The sequence below is a fragment of the Capricornis sumatraensis genome, chromosome 2 (genome assembly GCF_032405125.1).
Source record: "Capricornis sumatraensis isolate serow.1 chromosome 2, serow.2, whole genome shotgun sequence".
NCBI lineage: Eukaryota > Metazoa > Chordata > Mammalia > Artiodactyla > Bovidae > Capricornis > Capricornis sumatraensis.
Window position 1 is genome coordinate 192,109,069 of NC_091070.1, and position 23,189 is coordinate 192,132,257.

Genomic DNA, 23,189 nt, shown 5'->3' on the forward strand with positions numbered 1-23,189 from the left:
CATGGAATTCTCCAGGCCAGAATACTGGAGTAGGTAGCCTTTTCCTTCTCCAGGGGATCTCCCCAACCCAGGGATCGAACCCAGGTCTCCCACATTGCAGGTGGATTCTTTACCAGCTTAACCACCAGGGAAGCCCCACAGCCTTGTCTAACTCAATGAAACTAAGCCATGCCATCTGAGGCCACCCAAGACGGGCGGGTCATGGTGGAGAGGTCTGACAGAATGTGGTCCACTGGAGAAGGGAATAGCAAACCACTTCAGCATTCTTGCCTTGAGAACCCCATGAACAGTATGAAAAGGCAAAATGATACGACACTGAAAGAGGAACTCCCTAGGTCGGTAGGTACCCAATATGCTACTGGAGATCAGTGGAGAAATAACTCCAGAAAGAATGAAGGGATGGAGCCAAAGCAAAAACAATACCTAGCTGTGGTTGTGACTGGCGATAGAAGCAAGGTCTGATGCTGTAAAGAGCAATATTGCATAGGAACCTGGAATGTCAGGTCCATGGATCAAGGCAAGACCATTGGAAGTGGTCAAACAGGAGAATGGACTGGAGTGGGTGAATTTAACTCAGATGACCATTATATCTACTACTGCAGGCAAGAATCCCTTAGAAGAAATAGAGTAGCCATCATGGTCAACAAAAGAGTCCAAAATGCAGTACTTGGATGCAATCTCAAAAATGACAGAATGATCTCTGTTCGTTTCCAAGGCAAACCATTCAATATCACAGTAATCCAAGTCTATGCCCCAACCAGTAACGCTGAAGAAGCTGAAGTTGAACGGTTCTATGAAGACCTACAAAACCTTTTAGAACTAACACCCCAAAAAGATGTCCTTTTCATTATAGGGGACTGGAATGCAAAAGTAGGAAGTCAAGAAACACCTGGAGTAACAGGCAAATTTGACCTTGGAATACAGAATGAAGCAGGGCAAAGGCTAATAGAGTTTTGCCAAGAGAATGCACTGGTCATAGCAAACACCCTCTTCCAACAACACACGAGAGGACTCTACACATGGGCATCACCAGATGGTCAACACCGAAATCAGATTGATTATATTCTATGCAGCCAAAGATGGAAAAGCTCTATACAGTCAACAAAAACAAGACCAGGAGCTGACTATGGCTCAGATCATGAACTCCTTATTGCCAAATTCAGACTTAAATTGAAGAAAGTAGGGAAAATCACTAGACCATTCAGGTATATCCTAAATCAGATCCCTTATGATTATACAGTGGAAGTGAGAAATAGATATAAGGGACTAGATCTGATAGATAGAGTGCCTGATGAACTATGGACGGAGGTTCGTGACATTGTACAGGAGACAGGGATCAAGACCATCCCCATGGAAAAGAAATGCAAAAAAGCAAAATGGCTGTCTGGGGAGGCCTTACAAATAGCTGTGAAAAGAAGAGAAGCAAAAAGCAAAGGAGAAAAGGAAAGACATAAGCATCTGAATGCAGAGTTCCAAAGAATAGCAAGAAGAGATGAGAAAGCCTTTCTCAGCGATCAATGCAAAGAAATAGAGGAGAACAATGGAATGGGAAAGACTAGAGATCTCTTCAAGAAAATTAGAGCTACCAAGGGAACATTTCATGCAAAGATGGGCTCGATAAAGGACAGAAATGGTAGGGACCTAACAGAAGCAGAAGATATTAAGAAGAGGTGGCAAGAATACACAAAAGAACTGTACAAAAAAGATCTTCACGACCCAGATAATCACAATGGTGTGATCACTCACCTAGAGCCAGACATCCTGGCATGTGAAGTCAAGTGGGCCTTGGAAAGCATCACTAGGAACAAAGCTGGTGGAAGTGATGGAATCCCAGTTAAGCTATTTCAAATCCTGAAAGATGATGCTGTGAAAGTGCTGCACTCAATATGCCAGCAAATATGGAAAACTCAGCAGTGGCCACAGGACTGGAAAAGGTCCATTTTCATTCCAATCCCAAAGAAAGGCAATGCCAAAGAATGCTCAAACTACCGCACAATTGCACTCATCTCACATGCTAGTAAAGTAATGTTCAAAATTCTCCAAGCCAGGCTTCAGCAATACATGAACTGTGAACTTCCAGATGTTCAAGCTGGTTTTAGAAAAGGCAAAGGAACCAGAGATCAAATTGCTAACATCCGCTGGATCATCAAATAAGCAAGAGAGTTCCAGAAAAACATCTATTTCTGCTTTATTGACTACACCAAAGCCTTTGACTGTGTGGATCACAATAAACTGTGGAAAATTCTGAAAGAGATGGGAATATCAGACCACCTGACCTGCCTTTCGAGAAACCTATACACAGGTCCGGAAGCAACAGTTAGAACTGGACATGGAACAACAGACTGGTTCCAAATAGGAAAAGGAGTATGTCAAGGCTGTATATTGTCACCCTGTTTATATGCAGAGTACATCATGAGAAATGCTGGGCTGAAAGTAGCACAAGCTGGAATCAAGATTGCCGGGAGAAATATCAATCACCTCAGATATGCAGATGACACCACCCTGATGGCAGAAAGTGAAGAGGAACTAAAAAGCCTCTTGATGAAAGTGAAAGAGGAGAGTGAAAAAGTTGGCTTAAAGCGCAACATTCAGAAAACTAAGGTCATGGCATCTGGTCTCATCACTTCATGGGAAATAGATGGGGAAACAGTGGAAACTGTCAGACTTTATTTTGGGGGGCTCCAAAATCACTGCAAATGGTGACTGCAGCCATGAAATTAAAAGACGCTTACTCCTTGGAAGGAAAGTAATGACCAACCTAGACAGCATATTCAAAACCAGAGATATTACTTTGCCAACAAATGTCCATCTAGTCAAGTGAAGTGAAGTCACTCAGTCGTGTCTGACTCTTTGCGACCCCATGGACTGTAGCCTACCAGGCTCTTCTGTTCATGGGATTTTCCAGGCAATAGTACTGGAGTGGATTGCCATTGCCTTCTCCAGCAGATCTTCCTGACCCAGGGATCGAACCCAGGTCTCCCGCATTGTAGACAGATGCTTTACCATCTGAGCCACCAGGGAAGTCCGTCTAGTCAAGGCTATGGTTTTTCCAGTGGTCATGTATGGATGTGAGAGTTGGACTGTGAAGAAGGCTGAGCGCCGAAGAATTGATGCTTTTGAACTGTGGTGTTGGAGAAGACTCTTGAGAGTCCCTTGGACTGTGAGGAGATCCAACCAGTCCATCCTAAAGGAGATCAGTGCTGAGTGTTCTTTGGAAGGAATGATGCTAAAGCTGAAACTCCAGTACTTTGGCCACCTCGTGCAAAGAGCTGACTCATTGGAAAAGACTCTGATGCTGGGAGGGATTGGGGGCAGGAGGAGAAGGGGACGACAGAGGATGAGATGGCTGGATGGCATCACCGACTCAATGGACGTGAGTTTGGGTGAACTCCGGGTGTTGGTGATGTATAGGGAGGCCTGGCATCCTGCGATTCATGGGGTCACAAAGAGTTAGACACGACTGAGCGACTGAACTGAACTGAAAATGTTATTTCCAACCAAACTATTGATCAGCTGTGCAGGGAGGAAAAACAATCTTTTTCAGGCATGCAGTCTATCAACAATGTCACCTCCCATTATCCTTTCTAAGGAAGCCATAAAAGCATGGGAGTCAATCAAGAAGGAAGACATAGGTCCACTTTGATTAAAGACACATATATATCTATATACAAAAGCTGGTTTTCCCTGAGAGATCTGGTCCCACGGAATATGGTCTTTATGCCCTCACCAGAGTTTCCAGCAATGGAATTTCCAATTCTAAAGTTCATGTTTATTCACTGTTTAACATTTCTGAAATTGAGATTACATGGCAACTGGTGGCATGGCATCTTAGGTAAGTAAAACATGGAGGCAGCTAAAATTCCCAGGCAGTTTTACAGTTAGCCATGGTATTTCATGCATATTTTTTCTTAGGTTTCCCAACTTCCTGAGATGAGTTTTTCCAACCCCGTTTTCAACATCAAGAAATAGATGCCCCATGGTGATGGCACTCAAGGCAATCCTAGACTGTGTGGGTTGTGAGTGAGGGAGTCGGTGTCCATCGAGTTCCTTTTCTCCTTACCACCAGCTATGGACAGAGTATCTCACAGTCCTCCACTCACTTGACAGCTGAGGGAAATGAGGCTCAGAGAGGTTGATCGAGGTGCCCTACCTCCCACAGCCAGCACGCATCAGAGCCGGGATCTCAACTCTCCACTGCCGCAGCTGTTGGGCTGGCCCTAGGGACAGCAGCTGCGTTCCCATGGGAAGCAAGCATGAGCACACCCCCGCCCAGCCCAGAGCAAGCCCCTCCGGGCCCTGGCCCCTCTGCTGGAGCTCCAGCGACACTCACTGCATGATCATCTCCCGGACTGGGTCCGAGGGGTAGCGCTTGGATCCACCCATGAACAGGGACCGGTATCGCTGCCGACAGTCCTTTGTCTCCAACATCTGGGTGTTGAGGTAGCGACCCACCCCTATAGGGTTCTGCACCAGAGAGAGGAGGCAGGACATTAGCAAGCTGGATGCCTGGCCCAGAGACTCGATCTCCAGTCTCTCCCTGTCTCCCTATTCCATCTGTTACAGATTGAATTATGTTCCCCAAAGAGATAGGTGGAGTCCTAACCCCCAGGACCTCAGAGTGTGAGCTCATCTGGAAATAGCTACAGGTGTTACCGGTTGAGATGAGCTCATACTGGAGTAGGGTGGGTCCTTCCTCCAATGTGACCAGTGTCCTCATAAGCAGTGATATCTTGGCCCCCCGTGTGCCCATATCCCCCGCCCTATTCTGTTTTTGTGAGGTCTTGTGAGTGGGGAGATGGCCATTCAACATGGAGGCAGGGGCTGCAGCAAGGTATTTACAAGCCAAGCAGTTCCAAGCATCACCAGCCACCACCAGCAGCTAGAAAGAAGGCAGGAAGGATCTCCTCTACAGGTTTCAGAGGAAATGTGGTTCTGTCGATACCTGGATTTCAGACTAAAGGGTCAATTTCTGTTGTTTCAAGCCATCTGGTTTGTGATGCTTTGTTATGGCAGCTTTGCTACCTTATGTAGGAAGTTAACACCCCATCCCACCCAGAAACCTGGGTTGTAGGTATAAGAAGCCCTCGTGGAGAGGTTCAGAGGGGAGACGTTGCCTGTCCATTGTGACTGGTGGGGGCAGGAGGAAGGCAGGATAGGAACCCGCCATCTGTATAGAATCTGGACCAAGGTCAGACTGGGTCTCCAAGTGAAGACCCTCCCCCTTGTAGGAGGTGCAGGCTGGAGGTGAGAAAAGGAAGACTGGGGGGGGGGGTTTGACTGGCTCAACCGCACAAGAACAGAAAAGGGCAGGGGGTACAGGCACACAAGGGGCCAAGATATCACTGGGAGATGAAAAGGCGGAGTGGAAGGGGGAGAGTTGGGGTCTGGGGATGCGAGATGGGGCAGGGGGAGCTTAGTGGGAAGGCAGATTCCAAGCAAGATGTTCCCAGGGAAACCTGGAGAAATATACAACTTAAAAATACACAGCTGTAGAGAGCGGAGTTAGGGCGGGGTGCCAGCCAAGCCAGAGCAGCAACCATGTCAGTTTCAGGAAGCTGTTCTGGGCCAGAGGAGCCCTGGGTTGTGTGGTTTTTGTTTTTTTTTTCTAAAACCATAGGCTTTTCCTTGTCCTAAACTGTAATAATGCGTCTGATTTTGGTTTCCTCGAGAGATTTATTTCTGTCCATCACCTGTGTACTGGCCCCTGTGTTTCCCACTCTGGCCCACTCCTCACTCCCACTCCCCCGGTCTTTCTGGAGTTTGTGACCCTAATGTGAAACAGACAGTGTTCTCTTGAGAGCACGTGAGATTGTTAAATTCCCGCTAGACATTTTTCTAACACGGCTCTAAGGTCCTCGTTGCCGTTTGTGATAAGTGATAGGTAATTTATTGGAAACATGTGCATACATTTGTATTCAGAGGAAATTATAGTTTGCACTATTAGTTTGTCTATTAAAAAACCTTGACTGATTTAAAAATATACCCAGCTGTTTGGAAACAGGCAAAACTAACCTGTGCTAATGGAAGTCAGGACAGGAACCACCTGTGGGGGACAGACGGTGGGGGGGGGCGCCCTGGGGTGCTGAAAACGTTCTTCAGCCCTCTGGGGGACCACTGCATGATGAGTCCATTTTGTGACACGTCACGGAGCTACTCATTTGGGACTTCTTCTCATTTCTTTATGGTTATCAGACGGCAGGAAAAGGTGGGCTTGGAAAGTAAGGGCAGAAATGAGAAACAGAACACCCAATGCCAACTAGCAAATGAAGAAGGCAGGCACACAGACTCGAGAGCCTGGCTGTCTTACAAGAACACCAACAAACCAAAGATGACATCTTACACGCGGGGACGGCTGCCACTGGTGGGGAGGGGAGAAGGGTCAGAAGGGTCCTTGCTTCACCAGAGACGAGAAATGGGCCAACTCCCTCAGGTATCCCTGAGGCCCCAGGACAAACACAAAGAGAATGGAGGGAGCATTCCCCTGGAAAATAAGAGTGTGATGGTTCTGGGTGATGTCCACTAGCACAGCGGTTCTCCAACTGGTCCCTGGAACAAGCACTCTCAGCATGGCCTGAGAACTCATTAGAAATGCATGTTCCCAGGCCCCGCTCCAGGCTTACTGAATCAGAAGCTCTGGTTTGCGGCCCAGCCATCTCTGTTTTAGGAAGCCCTCCAGGTGATGCTAATGCCCGCCCAAGTTTGAAAAACCACTGCCTTAGAGCAATGAGACAGTCCAGGTAGGTGTTAGTCACCCACCTGGTGGGAAAAGCAGGTGGGATCCACTCCCTCGGAGCATCAGTTTCCAGGGCTGCCTGGAGGGTTCCCTGCCCCTCACCGTGTGTCCCCCACAAAGACCTACTCACCCAGTTTCCCACGATCATCTGGCAGACCTTCATGCCTGTCCACTTGGAAGACAGCAGGAAGGGAGGCTGGTTCGTGCGCTTGTACTCCTTCTCTGGAGGAAGCCATGTACCGGGACCAGATGTAGCCTAGGAGCGAGGAGTGAAGGCCGGGAGGCTGGAGAGGGCTGGCGGTGGTCAGCCTGGGGCCAGGGCAGGTGACCTCACCTACCTGGCAGCCCTGTGCCTGGAGCCAAGAACACTGGGAGGCACCCAGCTACCCCCAACTCACCTGGAGCCCATCCTCTAGGGGTGAAGGGGCCCTGCGGTGCCCTCATGACCCCTGCTACCTGCTCTGTCCCTGCCCATCAGCCTGACACCTCTTTCCAGGTTCCCAGGAGCGGGGGCCCTCTGGGTCTGGCAAGGTCCAGAGAGGTGTTCCAGAACCCAGCCTGGGGAGTGGAAGCCACTCAGACTTTGGAGCTAGTTGAGCGGGGCTCCACTCCTGGCTCCTTTTCCCCTTTGCTGGGAGCCTGGGCAAATCCCTTCTGATCTCTGGGCCTCAGTTTTCTATCATGAAATGCAAAAGACAATCCCTTCCTCAAGGAGGCTGAAAGGTGCCTGGCCCAGAGCAGGTATTCAGGAAGTGTTGGTACCCCTGCTCATTCCTCTCCACCCCCTCACCTTCCCAAGCCCTCAGCGATCTATGGGGGGCAGACCATGCTTGGGGGTCAACTAAAGTCCAGAAGCTACTCAGATCACTGGCTGCTGAGCCCTCAGAGAGGAGCCCACCACTCCTCTGAACGGAACAGGCGTGTGCTTCTTACACTCAGCCCACCTCTAGTTTTCCCCTCGTCCTCTCTGCAGGGGAGAGAGGGGCAGAAATGCCCGCTGAGCATTTCCCGGGTGCCAGGCTCCACGCTAGAGACTCTAGTACTAACCTCATTGAATTCTCACAGCCACCTGGTCACACTCAAGGGACAAGTGTGTAAACCAAGGCTCAGAGAGTGAGAGAGACTGACCCACTGAGACCAGTGAGTACCAGACCAGGATTGGGAACTAGGTGAGTCCGGCACCCAAACCTGGGCTTTCCCCTGAAATAGCCACCTCCATCCCACCCTGCCTCTGCATAGGGAGTCCCCTTCCAAGAAAAGAGGGAAGGAAGGCCACAGGGGGGACACTGACTAGTTTTCGGGGGCACTGGCTGAGGGTGGTCCAGTAGATTCTTTCTGTAGGGGTTTTCGGGTTGCGAGGAACTGTTGAAAAAACTCCACGCCTCTTATTGTGATGCAGGTTAAGTTCCTCCACGAAGCTCTGGAAATTCGTCAGTTCCCTGGGTCTTTTTTTCTGAGAAACAGAGGGGGATAAAAGAGATCTGTTATGCCAAGAAAAGCAAAGTCTGGGTTTCCAGACCCTCCCCACAGAGACAAGCAGGGGGTCCAGCCGGCGGCGGGGCTGGGGGGTGGGAGTCTCTAACAGCCCCCCCTCTGTGCTACACCCTGCAGCCCAGCTTGCCTTATCTACTTCTTCTTCTGCTTGTTTCATGGACATTTACTGGCATTTATTCTAAGCAGAAGCGATAGTTCAAATACATACAAACCAGTGTGATGGAGGAACACTCACGATTCTTGGGGCAATGAAACTACTCTGTATGACACTATAACGGTGGATACATGTTATTATACATTTATCCAAACCCATAGAACACACAACACCAAGAGTGAACCCTAATATAAGCTATGGACTTAGGGTGATATTGTGTCCATGTAGATTCATTGACTGTAACAGATATTCCCCTCTGGTGTGGATTACTGATAGTAGGGGGCCGTGCATGTAGGGGGTACAGGGGACATATGAGAACCTGTACTTTCTGCTCAGTTTTGCTGTGAACCTAAAATTGCTCTTGAAAATGCCTATTTTTTTGATAACACAAACTCTTATCCTGTGGACTGGGCTTTGGCTGTAGGGCCTGAGGAGGGTCCAAGGACCCTGCTATGCTGAGCAGGACACCTTATCAGCTGGTCATGAGGAGGACTGGGAGGCCACAGGGAGAAGCCAGGTTGCAGGGCTGGGCCAAAAGTATTTCAGCATTTCACCACCACCCCTCATGTCCTAGCGCTCCTGATGCCTTGATCATAGGGTCCACCTCCTGCTAACACTCTGCCTAGTTTTCACTTGTGATTGTGTTTCTTTCTGCATTAAAATGTAAGGACCACAGGGGTAGGTTCCCCTGCAGCTAAACAATTACCTGGACCAAGGCAGACATGAGTCACATGCGTAACAGGGAGTTAGATAAAGTGAAAGTGTTAGTTGCTTAGTCGTGTTCAATTCTTTGTGATCCCATGGACTGTAACCCGCCAGGCTCCTCCGTCCATGGAATTCTCCAGGCAAGAATACTGAAGGGGGTTGCCATTCCCTTCTCTAGAGGATCTTCCCAACCCAGGGATAGAAGCCGTGTCTCCTGCAGTGTGGGCAGATTCTTCTAGTTGCTATGAAAGCAAAGCCCAGGGTGCTAGGGAATCACATAACAGGATCTTGGTGGGTGCAGGAAATGGCTGCACCAAGCTAAAATTCTACCTCAGTTTCTCCTCTTGGCCCTCCAGTTCTCTGCCACTAACCCAGACAGCTTAGCTGGGTCTGCAGTAGCCAGAAGTGTTTGCAAAACAGCAGGACACCCAGGCTGCACCATCCAGGTCTCAGCAGGCCTGGCGGCCCGTGTCCCTTCGAGGCCTGGCACAGTGACCACTTGCAGTTCCTCCGTAGTTCATGCTGGTGCAAACAAGAAGGGACTGGTGGTGAAGCCAGACAGCGTCCTGGGGTTCAAATCCCGGCTCTGCCTCTTCCAGCTACGTGGCTAGCCTCAATCTCCCCATCTAGCACAAAGAGCCTTATCCCTCCCTTGCTGGGAGTAGGGAGTGAGCAGGATACAGGAAGGGCCCCATGTTCCCCCATCTCCCCCTCGCAGAGCCTGGCACACAAGGTGATGTGGATGAGCGAGGCTGGTCTTCCTGCCGGGGAAGGCACAGCCCGTTCTGGGTACAAACCTGCACAGAGTAATGTCCGTAAGGCTGGGGCTTGCTTCGGTCACCAGAGAAAATGTCATAGGGGCCACGGGTGCCCGTGATTTTTGCCAGGCACATTTCGATGCCACTTTTAAAGGTGTAAGTGCCCGGTGCCAGACCACTCCCCTGGAACACAGAGGACAATCCCTACAGGTACATCACCCTCTTGGGGCCTCAGGTTCCCCATCTGCCCTGGGACTCCCCCCACCCAGGGCTGCACAGGGAGCTGGGTGAGGCCTGGCCAAGTCAGGGGGATACCTGATGAGCCAAGGGGGGCGGCTTGTTGGCCATCCTGCCCATGAGGCCCTCGGAGTGAGACCGGTTCCAGGCACTCTCCTCCAGCTTCGTGAATGGGTTGCCCTTCTCCCCATAATTTCCAGGCCCTGGATAGTAGTTCTTTGGGTGGGGGAGGGATACAAAGGCCGTTAGTCCCACTCCTTGGGCTACTGTGCGCAACTGAGGAAGAGACGCCCCCCAGAGGGGAACGGGGTTTTCAGAGACCCTGCATGTTAACTGCCCTCCAGAAACACACAGCGCTGCGGGCCTGCGAGCCTCTGCCACCGCTCAGGACTTCAGTTCCAAAATTCAGATTCTCAAGACTTCCATAGTGGCACAGTGGATGAGAATTCACCTGCCAATGCAGGGGACACAGGTTCCATCCCTGGTCCCAGAAGATGCCCCAGGCTGCGGATCAACTAAGTCCGTGCACCACAACTACTGAGGGCTTGGGCTGCAAGCTTGGGCTGCAACTGCTGACGCCTGTGCTCCTGGGGCCTGTGCACCACAGCAAGAGAAGCCGCTGCAATGAGAGGCCTGCACGCCACAGCTGGAGAGAGCCTGCACGCAGCAGAGACTCAGCACAGCCAAAAAAAAGAAACAAAAAAGTTCAGATTCTGCCCTGGGGCCCCACTAGTCTGTCCACTTATCCCTCACAGCTCCCTTCCTAGGTCTGACACTTCAGCTAAAATGAGGTTCTTGCTGGTCCCCAAACATACGCATTCTGCCAAACTCCCTGCCTTTGCTTGCTTGTGCCTTTACTGCCACTCTCCCTGTCTTTTTGACCTTGGAAGATTCTAGTCCTGCAAAGCCAGGTCAAATGTCATCTCTCCTGAGAATGAAGCCATCCTTCCCCGATCCCCCCAGACAGCTGCTTGCTTTGGTGATCTCAGAAATCCCATCCATTATACACACCCCTGTGTCGTAGCCCGCATTTACACAAATGGGTTTTCCACTGTTCTGTGAACAGTGCTGTGATCTGGAGGTATCTGGAGTCCCAGGTTCGAATCCTGGCCCCGCTGCTTCCTAGCTGAGTGATCTTTGGCATGCCACTTAAAGATCCTCCTTAGCCTCATGGTTCATATTGTAAGCACAGGGACATAGTACTTTCTTCCACGGTAATGAAAATGAAAGGAAATAATGTCTTTAGAGCCTCTTGCACATTCTCAGCCCACAGCACGTGCCAACATCTGGTAGCCAGAGTGGGGTGGCTGTCTTGACAGAGGGGGTTGGGGGAGTGGGAAGTGGGTGGAGAAAGAGGTAAGGGAGGATTAGAACTGTGGCTGGAATGACCATCTGGATCGGAATGACTCTGGCTGCAACGACTGCCAGGGTCAGAGGTATGGCCTTTCTGGGGGTAATGAGGAGAGCCGCCCTGCAGGGTGGGTGGGTAGATGGGTGGGTGGGTGGGTGGGAGAGGGGCCGTCTTGGGTAAAGATCTGGCAGGATGTTTGCTGCTGCGTTGCATCTTTTAGCCACACGGAGTCGCTGCTGCTCCACAGATGATGGCTCAGCCCTGCCTCCCTCCAGCCCCTGGAACCTCCCGGAGAGCAGCCCAGAACCAGGCCAGGCAGAGAGGACCGGGAGCTTTGCTGTGAGAGTCAGGCCACACCGGGCATCAGATTTGTTCACCCTCAGAGGAACAAGACAGCACTTTGCCTTCTTCCAGGGCCCAGGGTTTCCAGGTATGTTCAGGAGAAAAGCCCCAAAGTAGGAAGGTGGGTCCTGGCATCAAGTACTAGGTGATTTACAAGCCTTAACATCTTGGCCCTAGAGGCAACCTGACGAGATCAGATCAGTGCCACTGAAATTAACAGATGGGGAAACTGAGTCTGAGAGAGGGAAACCTTGTGTCCAAGGTCCCCCCTCTGGAAAGGGGCGTGAGTGCGTGCTGAGTCGCTGCAGTCGTGTCTGACCTCTGTACAACCTCATGGACTGTATGTAGCCCACCAGACTACCAGTCCCTTGGTGCAGACAAGAAGGGACTAGTGGTGAAGCCAGACAGCGTTCTGGGGTTCAAACCCTGGCTCTGCCTCTTCCAGCTGCGTGGCTAGCCTCAGTCTCCCCGTCTACCACGAAGAGCCTTATCCTGCCCTTGCTGGGAGTGGGGAGTGCTGCTCCTGCCACTCTTCCTGTCTAAGGCAAGAATACTGGAGTGGGTTGCCATTTCTTTCTCTAGGGGATCTTCCCAACCCAGGGATCAAGCCCAGGCCTCTTACATCTCCAGCACTGGGAGGTGAGTTCTTTACCACTAACGCCAGTGCAAAGGTTTTAACTTCTAAATCCATGTGTGATCTTTCTGATCCTCTACTGTGTCCCAGACAGTGAGCATCATGACCTCTGGGGAGAACTCAGACGTGAGGGTCATAACAAAGGAGCAAGAGCAGCTGCTCAGGGAGCTCAGAGGCCAAGAAGAGCCCGGTGCTGACACTCTGTCAACAAAGCGTCACCTCTCCCTTCGACCCTTCAGGATCAGAGGTGCAGTAACACGTGTGGGCTGGTGTAAACGCCCTTGATTTTAGCTAGAATGTTGTTTCAGGCCTTTGGGGACCCCCAAGAAGGAGTGATTAATTCTGGGGGGAGAGGTGTGTGGGAATGGAGAAATTGTCACTTGTAATTTTTTTCAGCTGGACCTTAAAGAAGGAGAAGGATCCCAGAAGATGAAGGGGGAGGGACAGGTCCCCCAGGTAGAGGGGGCAGGAAGAGCACTGTTGAGACAATGGGAGAGGTATGCTAGAAGAGAGTGGGATGGCCCTGAAAGCCGAGCAGGGTGTCCAGACTTGACTCTGAGGTATGGGGGGTGCTTAAGAAGGTGCACAGCAAAGATAAATAAATAAAAAACAACTATGATGCTGTCTCAAGGGAGGAAAAAAAAAGAGGGTGGTGGGAGGGTGGGGCCTGGGAAAGAGGAGCCAAGGAGAGAAACTGATGAAGGGACTCCAAAGCTGGGAATCTAGGTGTCCCCACAGCCCAGGGAAGGCAGAGCATACTAGGAGGGGGATGGAGGCAGATCCCAGGCCAGCAGAGAAGGCGTTGACTTTGCAGGGTGTGGTTCATCAGCCCCATCCTCTCTGGGGAAGGGTTCACAGGCCCTCAAGCAGGCACCCAGAGCTTTGACGTTGGCACTGGGGAGGCCCCCACGGGCAAGTCAGCAGCCTGCACAGGTGGCATCTGTAGGCCTGTCCCACCAGCAGTGGGGGTACGACTGCAGGGACCAGAGGCCAGAGGAGGCACAGGAGGTCCCCAGTCCAGGACTCACAGCAAGATGACAGTGAGAAAAGCAGGCCTTGGATGTGAGCTCCCCCTGCTCAGTGCCTTCTCCTTGAAACTCACTGTCTGGCCCTGAGCCCAGGAAGGCAACTCAGAGAAATTCCGCAGGGCCTAGTGAGTTACCGCAGCAGCAGATATGAGGACCAGAGGGGAGGAGAGACAGCCAAAAGGGAGGGACAGGCCATGGGACCTTCACCTTCTCAGCCAGCCCTCCCAGAAGCCCCAGTGTTGAGGACCAGGGCACAGGAGGAAACAGCTAGCATCTGATTCATTCCCCCAAATCCTCTGCCTTCAACGGGGCGGGGCTCTGACATCAGACCTGTCCTCCGCATATCGTCAAGGGACAACGCAAGTGAGTCAAGTGTGGTGGTTATGCATGGATACCTTGGATTCAATCCTGCCTCTGCCACTGAGTAGCTCTGTGATCGAGGGCAGTCACTTAACCTCTCTGTTAAGAGGAGATGACAGTGCCTGCTTCACAGGTTGCTGTGAGGACTGCATTAATTAGTACACTAGAACGGTGCCTGGCGTGTGTCAAGTGCTGTGTTAAGTGTCGGCTATTATTACTTTAGATTTGAAGGTAATGACTCATTTTCCAGTGCCTCCAGACAGCCCCTCTCCCGACAGGGCAGTTATAGCTTCTGCACCTGAGGACGCATGTGTACATCCCCTGAATGGGGCAACGAATAATCTCTAGGCTCCACAGGAGTTTTCACAGTGGAGAAGTGTGGAGGAAAGGCCCTGCCTTTGTGGTTGGACATCCCCTCTCTGTGCCTGCTTGGCCCACTGGGGCAAGACGTTTATCTTCTCTGAGCCTCCAAGGGCTGGTCTGGAGTGGTTATAAAAAAAATCAAGAGTGTTTCAGAGAATGGGTACTTAGCAGGTAGGTGTGCCCTTAGTCCACAAAGCCCTATCTCGTGCCTACTATGTGCCAGGTGCTGCGAGGACCGGGAAATTCTGCAATCAATCAACCGGGCAGATGTGTCCACCCTCAGGGGCTGCTGTGCTCTGGGAGAAAGACACACTGAACACAGCCACAATCGGGGCTCCTGGGACAGGGTGGCATCTCACAGGATCGGGTCAGACCCCAGGTCAGAGCTGAGGGGGGTGGAGGGAGTCCTTAGGTGAAGGGGCTGCTGGAGGAAGAACAGCACTTCCGGTAGAGGAAGAGCAGGAGCGAAGCCCCCGTGCTGAGAGCTCACGGCACACTGAGGAGCGAGGAGGGGGCGGTGTCCAGCACAGCGGGGGGGCTGGGGAGGGGCAGTGCTGGCAGTGTGCGTGTCACCCCATCTTTGCCCTTGCTGCCTTTTAGAGGCAGTGCCCACTCAGTGTCCTCCCGCCATGAGATGGCCATCCCCACCCACACGACACCACGCAGGCCTCCTGCCGCCCCAACTCTCACCACCATCACCTCCTATCTGAATGCCTCCAACCCCACCCCCATAAGTGTGTCATCAGCCACCCCCCCCCAACATCAAAACCCTTCTCCACTGTCCTCCAACAGCACCTGGAATCAAACCTGAGGCCTCCACCTTGTCAAAGGTCCTCATGTCTGGGTCCTCACCCCTCTGCTCTCGCCTCCTCCACCCTGACTCACAGATTCCATGAGTTTCCATTGCTCACCTACACAGATTTGGCTCAAATGCCACCTCCTTCCGGAGGTCTTCCCTGCTGCTGCTGCTGCTAAGTCACTTCAGTCGTGTCCGACTCTGTGTGACCCCATAGACAGCAGCTCACCAGGCTCCCCCGTCCCTGGGATTCTCCAGGCAAGAACACTGGAGTGGGTTGCCATTTCCTTCTCCAATGCATGAAAGTGAAAAGTGAAAGTGAAGTCGTTCAGTTGTGTCCAACTCTTCGCAACCCTATGGACTGCAACCCACCAGGCTCCTCCGTTCATGGGATTTTCCAGGCAAGAGTACTGGAGCGGGGTGCCAGGTGCCATTTACAGGGTAGTCAGGGAATGGCACCCCACTCCAGTACTCTTGCCTGGAAAATCCCATGGATGGAGGAGCCTGTGTAGGCTGCAGTCCATGGAGTTGCGAAGAGTCGGGCACGATTGAGTGACTTCCCTTTCACTTTTCACTTCCATTCATTGGAGAAGGAAATGGCAACCCACTCCTCCAGTGGACACTCCAGTGTTCTTGCCTGGAGAATCCCAGGGACGGGGGAGCCTGGTGGGCTGCCGTCTATGGGGTCGCACAGAGTCGGACACGACTGAAGCGACTTAGCAGGGAAGACCTGACTACCCTATAAATGGCACCTCCACCACTCGTATCCCTCCCTGTCTCATTTTTCCTCATGGCTCAGATCATATGTGATTTGCTTCTTTGTACTGTTGTTGCTACCACTAGGACCACAGCTCCATGAGGGCAGGGACCTTGTCATTGTCACTGCTGGAACCCCAGGGCCTAGAACAGTGTGTGGCACTAGAGGGCGCTCCATCATTATTTGCTGGGTAGATGGCTGTAGCGATGGATGAGTTTGCTGCCTGCCTACTGTGTACCTGGCTTTGTGTTGGTGACTCAAAGATGAACCAGACCCTTTCTTGCCATCAGGGAGCGCCTGGTCTGGTGGGGGAGACAACAGGACCCTACGACAGCCAGTGGGCTCAAAGAGGTGGCACTGGAAGCAGAGGGGCTGTGGGGTCTGAGGAGAGCCTAGCCAAGCCTGGCGAGGAGCCCAGAGGTGAAAGAGTGCTTCCAGCCCCAGCCAGGTGCATGCTCCAGAGGAGAGAGCGGGAGGGCTCCCACTCCAGTATGAGAACACCTACCCCAATGAGTCCTCGGAAGCGAATCTCCCCAGAGCTGAGCAGCCCACGAGTGCTGCCTGGTTTTGACTGCAGCTCTTCTAGGAAGTCTTTGAAGTTGTAGGAGCCAGGCCCCAGCTTTTCCTTCTGCCCCAAGAGAACAGAGAAGAGGTAAGAACTTTACACCCGTGTCTATGTGGGCAGGAGCCCAGGGTGTGGTGTGTTCCTTAAAGGATGAGCTCTACCTGGGCGTGGAAGGACACTGCAGGCTGCCCTAGGGCTGCACAGGAGGACCCGGTGCCCAGGATGGGGCGGGATGGGGCCCCAGGGGCCTCACCTGCTGTCGCTTCTCTTTCATGATGGCCTGGTACTGGAAGTGGGGCAGCTGGGTCAGCCGAGTGGCTTCCTGGGCCTTGGCCCAGCCTGTGCCCACCTCTTTCTTCAGTTTCTTGTTGCTGAAGCAGGTCTCCTTAAAGCCATAGGTCCCAGGTCCTATGTGGGACTGAGCCAGAATGGAGTCAGAGCGGGGCCAGTCATACCCACCAGTCCAGCCACAGAGCAAGTCCTTGCCTGCTGTCACTCTGACCTGAGAATGGACAGGCAACGCCTGTGGGGCCCCTCCTGCAGCCCCCAGCCTGGCACTCAAGCTGTGACCCTGACATCCCCTGTCACTAGCCCCCTTGCACTTCAGAGAGGGCCCATGGCCAGTCTGTGCAAAAGCTGCCAGTGGAACCCACTGTCTCTGTAGTTCCAACCCACACTCTTTTCACTACAGTCTTGTGTTTATCAGACACCTTGAGAGACCAGCTCTGAGCCAAGCCCTGAGCTGTGGACTGAGCACACCGAGGGGTATGAGGCATGCCCCTTCCACAGCTGAACTCATCTGCCATGGTGGGGGACTCATAGGGACAGTGCCCAGACCACGTGGGAGAATCAGGAAGCTGGGCAAACTCACCACGTCCACAGAGTAGACCCTGGAGTACGGAGCTTCCGTGAAGGTGCTTAACTTCTTCTGGTTGGGATAAACAGCAGAGACATCAAACCTGGAAGGACAGACACCCATTGAAAGGCACCCATTCCTGATGAGGGCCGTTCTAGGGGGCAGGAGAGTTGGCATCCCAGGGGAGGTGACTTTGGAGCTGGCCCATGAAAAATGAGATGAACAGGGCTGCTGCCTCCTCGTGGCCTTTGTACTTCTGTTCCCTCTCCCTAGACTCCACCCGAGTCTGGTCACCTACCCCCTGCTGAGGACCTTTACTCAAAAGTCACCTTCTCAGTGCAACCCCACCCCCCTTCCAGCACCTGCCAGCTCCTCCTCCCCACTGTCTGTTTTTCCATAGCCCTTATCACTATCTAACACTTTATATATTTTTCTTTCTTTTTGCTTATTATCCACTCCAGCCACTTCTCCCATAAGAAGGCAAGCTCATGAGCAAGGGTTTTGCTGTTTTGTTCAGTTTCATTCCCAGATGCTAGAACTGAGCCTGGCACATAGTAGGTGACATTTATATAGAGATATAGATATAAACATAGATATAGATGGGGCTTCCCAAGTGCTGCGGTAGTAAGGAATCCACCTGCCAACGCAGGAGATGCATGTTCCATCCCTGGGTCAGGAAGATCCACTGGAGAAGAAAATGGCAACCCACTCCAGCACTCTTGCCTGGGAAATCCTCTGGACAGAGAAGCCTGGGCAGGCTACTGTTCATGGGGTCGCAAAGAACTGGACACCACTGAGCCACTAAGCACAGCACAGTGTGTATATATACACACTGTGTATATATATATTTTATATATATATATATATATATATATGGTATACCTAAGATATATATATATATACCAAGATGCTCCTGAGAAATCTGTATGCAGGTCAAGAAGCAACAGTTAGAACTGGACATGGAACAACAGACTGGTTACAAATCGGGAAAGGAGTACATCAAGGCTGTATATTGTCACCCTGCTTATTTAACTTACATGCAGAGTATATCATGAGGAACACTGGGCTGGATGAAGCACAAGCTGGAATCAAGACTGCCAGGAGAAATATCAATAACCTCAGATATGCAGATGACACCACCCTTATAGCAGAAAGTGAAGAACTAAAGAGCCTCTTAATGAAAGTGAAAGAGGAGAGTAAAAAAGTTGGCTTAAAACTCAACATTCAGAAAACTAAGAGCATGGCATCTGGTCCCATCACTTCATGGGAAATAGATGGAGAAACAGTGGAAACAGTGTCAGAATTTTTTTTCTGGGATCCAAAATCACTGCAGATGGTGATTGCAGCCATGAAATTAAAAGACACTTACTCCTTGGAAGGAAAGTTATGACCAACCTAGACAGCATATTCAAAAGCAGAGATATTACTTTGTCAACAAAGGTCCATCTAGTCAAAGCTATGGTTTTTCCAGTAGTCATGTATGGATGGGAGAGTTGGACTATAAAAAAAAGCTGAGTGCCTAAGAATTGATGCTTTTGAACTGTGGAGTTGGAGAAGACTCTTGTGAGTCCCTTGGACTGCAAGGAGATCCAAGCAGTCCATCCTAAAGGAAATCAGTCCTGAATATTCAAATTCATTGGAAGGACTGATGCTGAAGCTGAAACTCTGATACTTTGGCCACCTGATGTGAAGAACTGACTCGGAAAAGACCTTGATGCTGGGAAAGACTGAAGGCAGGAGAAGGAGACAACAGAGGATGAGATGGTTAGATGGCATCAGTGACTCCATGGACATGAGTTTGAGTAAGCTCCGGGAGTTGGTGATGGACAGGGAAGACTGGTGTGCTGCAGTCCATGGGGTCGCAAACTGATAACACAACATATATCATACATATGAATGAAGACACCTGGGCTGAAATTCTACCCACGACTTTTGGGCTGAGTGACCTACTATGGGCCAGGCCACTTGGCCTCTCTGAGCAGCACATAGTAGGTCCTTCAGAAATGATTTTAAACAACTTAGTAGGATAATTAAAGGACTCTGGGCAGGGAAACGCAGAGCCCAGAGGCGGATATACAGTCCCGCCCGCCCACCCGTGACTGCTAGCCCTCCCCACTTTTCGCTCCCTGTCCCCAGACTCCAGCCCTCGTTCATAGGCCCTCCAGTCACAGGCCCTCTTTCCCGCCCCGCCCCGCCCCCACCCCACCTGTGGCTCTGCACCCCGAAGGGCGCGCCGGTGAACCACTTGGTGGCCATGATGCTAGCCTGCCCCCTCGCGGCGAAGTCCTCGCAGGACTCGGGCCGTGGGACTCCTCCGCGGCGCCAGCCTCGCGAGCTGGCCGCCGACTGCAGCCACCGCTGCCACGGCAACCCAGGCCTTGTGATTTGTGATCCGCCAGAACCCGTGTGCTGTGTGTGTTGCGTCTTTGCTCGCGCAGCGCCCGGGCAGGCACGCCCGCGAGGTTCTCGACTTTTCCACTGGGCTCTGCACATTTTCACTGCTGCCTTGCCAGATATCCTTCCCCCAGGCGAGCCTGGCAGATTTAATGGCCCCTCATGGTGGTTAATATGGATGCCATTTGGTAGGGTTTTAGAGTCATTTGTTGAGGAAAGAAAGAAAGAAATTGAAGTCGCTCAGTCGTGTCCGATTCTTTGCGACCCCATGGACTGTAGCCTACCAGGCTCCTCCGTCCATGGAATTTTCCAGGCAAGAATACTGGAGTGGTTTAACCATTTCCTTCTCCAGGGGAATCTTCCCGACCCAGGGATGGAACCCTGATCTCCCGCGTTGCAGGCAAACGCTTTACCATCTGAGCCATCAGGGAAGCCCCATAAATTGAGGAACTGATTCTGATTTCTTGCTTTATGCCAGCACCCTGCACGGGGCCTGGTGGAGAGCAAAGGCTTCTTAATGTTCACCTTATGCTGGTGGGACCAGTGAGACCCACAGGGAGGTCTTGACTTAGGCAAAGGGCATCCCATTCCTTCTCCACTCTGTGGAGAGGAGAAAGAGGGAACAGGCAAGGGGAGCCAGAACGTGGAAGGTAGGAATGAGATCGGTGGTGGGGGAGGTGCTGCAAGGATGGAGTCAGGACTCTGTTCCTCCCCCAGCTACCCGCCCTTCCCCCACCATGACACACTCTGGGCAGACAGTGTGCACGGTGCCTGGGACCCAGAAGTGGCCCCTTCTCAGACAGTCTAGTGGAGGGAAACGGTGACTGCACAGTGGGAGCAGGTCCAGACGACAGGGAAGACTGACCCAGACTGCGGGTGGTGGGTAGGCTGGGGAAGGGGGAGGAGGAGAAGAATTTCTTCCTGGAGGAGAAGAATTTCAAACTCAACATTAAAGAGTGTGTATATCTTGCTTGGTAAAGAAAAGAACTGAGGTTATGTGCCCCCCATAAGGCATGATCAGCTCTCTCCTCTCAACCTCCCTTACCTTCCACCAGGGCCTGGGGTCATGCTACAGACTGTCTAAAATCATCTCCTGTGATCGCCTTTGATCCTTCCAAGGGTTTTAGGCTAAGGCAGGGCAAAGAGTCTTACACCATTTGATGAAAGCAAGACTGAAACCAGAAACAGAACTTTCCTAGGGGTCCTGCATCCAGTCTGTGGTGGAAGTGGATTACCAGATCAGTGGGTCTCCTCCCAGGCCCCACCCAACACCCTTTTGCCATCCCAATATAGCATTTAAGCCATGAGCTGGACTCACAGGCCCCACGCTGGGCAGGCACATGACCACAGCACCTGGAGCATCCATGCCACCCTGCTGAGCTGAAGGTCGGAGGCATCAGTACTCGGGAACACACACAGGACAGCCACCCCAGGTCATCCAAGCATTGACTTTGCCCCTTCCCAATGTGCAATCTTGAGCAAGTCACTTCCTCCTCTGATTCTCACCTTTCTTACCTTTAAAATAAAGCCAGTAATCTCTGTGTCTCCAGACTGCTATAAAGATTAAATGAGCCATTTAGGTACGCTTCATAGCAGAAGCATAATAAGAGGTCATTCCTAGCCCTTGGAAAGGGACCTTGCAGAAGGCCCAGGGCAGAGACTGTGTGTCATTCACGCTGGTGCAGTATGTGGCACATGGAATAGGCTCAGCAAATATTTTTTGAACGACTAGTGAACAAATCAATGAATCTAATCCAACTTCCCAGGAATGCATAAGTCCTCAGAGAATCAGATTCAAATCCTAGCCCTGCTGCTTCCTAGCTGGTGGCCTCGGACAAGTTACTCTGGCTTCAATTTCCTTGTCTGTGACATGTGACTGCAACATTCTGGAGGGGCTGTTTTGAGGAGTGAGTGACAAGTGGCTGTGTCCACTACCACATTCTATGAGCTGGGGAGGCCCTACAACCAGACCCAGGGCTGCTCAGGGGTTCTTGGGCCCAGGCTTCCTGGGGTTGCTTTCTTTCTCTCCCAGCATAAGCACCTTGGCTCTGGGACTCATGGAGGAGAAGCCACAGGATATAAGCCAAGGTCCATTGGGCTGGGAGTTCTGGCTGCCAGGCAGGCCAGAGCAGGCCAGAGTGAGTTAGCTGTGCAGCAAGGCAGCTGGCTCCAGTCAGCCCAAAGCATCCCCATCATAGAACTTTCCTGATCACAGCAATTAACTCTCTCTTGTAGGTACTATCGCAATCCTCTTCAACCCATATGGAACAGAAGAGGAAACTGAGGATCAGCCAGAGAGAGTAACTTGTCCTGGTCACATCTAGTGAGCATCACACAGTAGATACGAAGCTCATAATTAAAGTGTGCTAGAGTTTCTAACCCATCCTCGGGGTGCCATATGTTATGTCAACAAAGTAAGTCAAGCTTCTGAGCCAGAGGAGTCAGGCCTCTGAGATGGGGCTGTGGCTGCTGCCTTCAGTCCTCATCCGCTGCCATTTCTTTCCCATGCTCTGTAAGTCTCAGCCATATGGGGCTGCTCTGTCCCTAGGCATACCCGGCCCTGGCAAAGCTCTAGCCTTTCCATGTGCCTTTTCTGCTGTTGAAAGGCACCAGCAAACTACCCTCCCCATCCACCTCCTATTCATCTTCTCAGAGTCAGATCCAGTGCCAAAGCCACCAATTAGAATGGCCATTATAAAATAAACAATCAAAAACAGAAACAAAGTACAAATGTTGGTGAGGATATAGAGAAATTGAAACCTTCGTGCATTGTTGGTGAGAATATAAAATGATGAAGCTCCATGGGGGGAAAAAAAGTATAGCAGCTTTTCTGAAAAATAAACATAGAATTACCATATGACCCAGCAATTTCACTTCTGGGCATATACCCAAAAGAAGTGAAATCAGGACTCAAAAAGATATTCGTGCACCCATGATCATAGCAGCGTTATTCCCAAGAGCTAAAATGTGGAAACCTCCCAAATAGCCATTGATGGACAAGTGGATAAACAAAATGTAATATATACATACAAAGGAATATGATTCAGATTTTAAAAGGAAGGTAATTTTGACACAGTTACAACATGGATGAACCCTGAATTATGCTCAGTAAAATAAGCCAGACACAAAAGGGTAAATATTTTATTATTATTCTACTCAAATGAGGTACATAAAGTAGTCAAATTCATAGAAACTAGAATGATGGTTGCTAGGCTTGGGGAAGCCGGTATAGGGAGCTGTTAATGGAATCAAAGTTTCAGTTTGGGAAGATGAAAAAGTTCTGGAGGTGGATGGTAGTGATGGTTGCACAATGTGACTGTACTTAGTGCTACTGACTGTACAGTTAAAAATGGTTAAAATGGTAAATTTTATGTAATGGTTAAAATGGTAATTTTATGACAGTGAAAAAAGGGGAAAAAGTCAAACACCCCAGGAATCCATCTTTGATCTTCCCAAGCAGGTCAGGAACCCAACCCACATTTCACCTCATGATCACCAGCAATTTATAGTAACAACTTTTCATTAAGATCATTAAATTTCACATTTTAAATTATGGGTGAAAAATATCTCCAGAATGCTGTTTTAATTTGCCATTTTATTGCTCAAGTCAAATATTTTTTTTCCAAGTTTACAAATTGGCTCTATTTCCTCTTCTGAAAATG

General features: G+C 51.0%; 1 protein-coding gene across 1 annotated transcript in view; it reads right to left on the minus strand.

The window, feature by feature from the left end:
* Nucleotides 1-23,189, minus strand: part of CIMAP2 (ciliary microtubule associated protein 2) — a 38,795-nt gene that overhangs the window by 14,291 nt on the left and 1,315 nt on the right. The window contains exons 2-10 of the mRNA XM_068961440.1: nt 19,340-19,491; nt 17,149-17,236; nt 16,531-16,695; nt 16,218-16,340; nt 10,160-10,297; nt 9,884-10,027; nt 8,025-8,186; nt 6,864-6,989; nt 4,331-4,464 (exon numbers count right to left, since the gene is read on the minus strand). Of these exons, the coding sequence (XP_068817541.1) occupies nt 4,331-4,464; nt 6,864-6,989; nt 8,025-8,186; nt 9,884-10,027; nt 10,160-10,297; nt 16,218-16,340; nt 16,531-16,695; nt 17,149-17,236; nt 19,340-19,491 (1,232 nt within the window). The remainder of the gene's footprint in view (nt 1-4,330; nt 4,465-6,863; nt 6,990-8,024; nt 8,187-9,883; nt 10,028-10,159; nt 10,298-16,217; nt 16,341-16,530; nt 16,696-17,148; nt 17,237-19,339; nt 19,492-23,189) is intronic.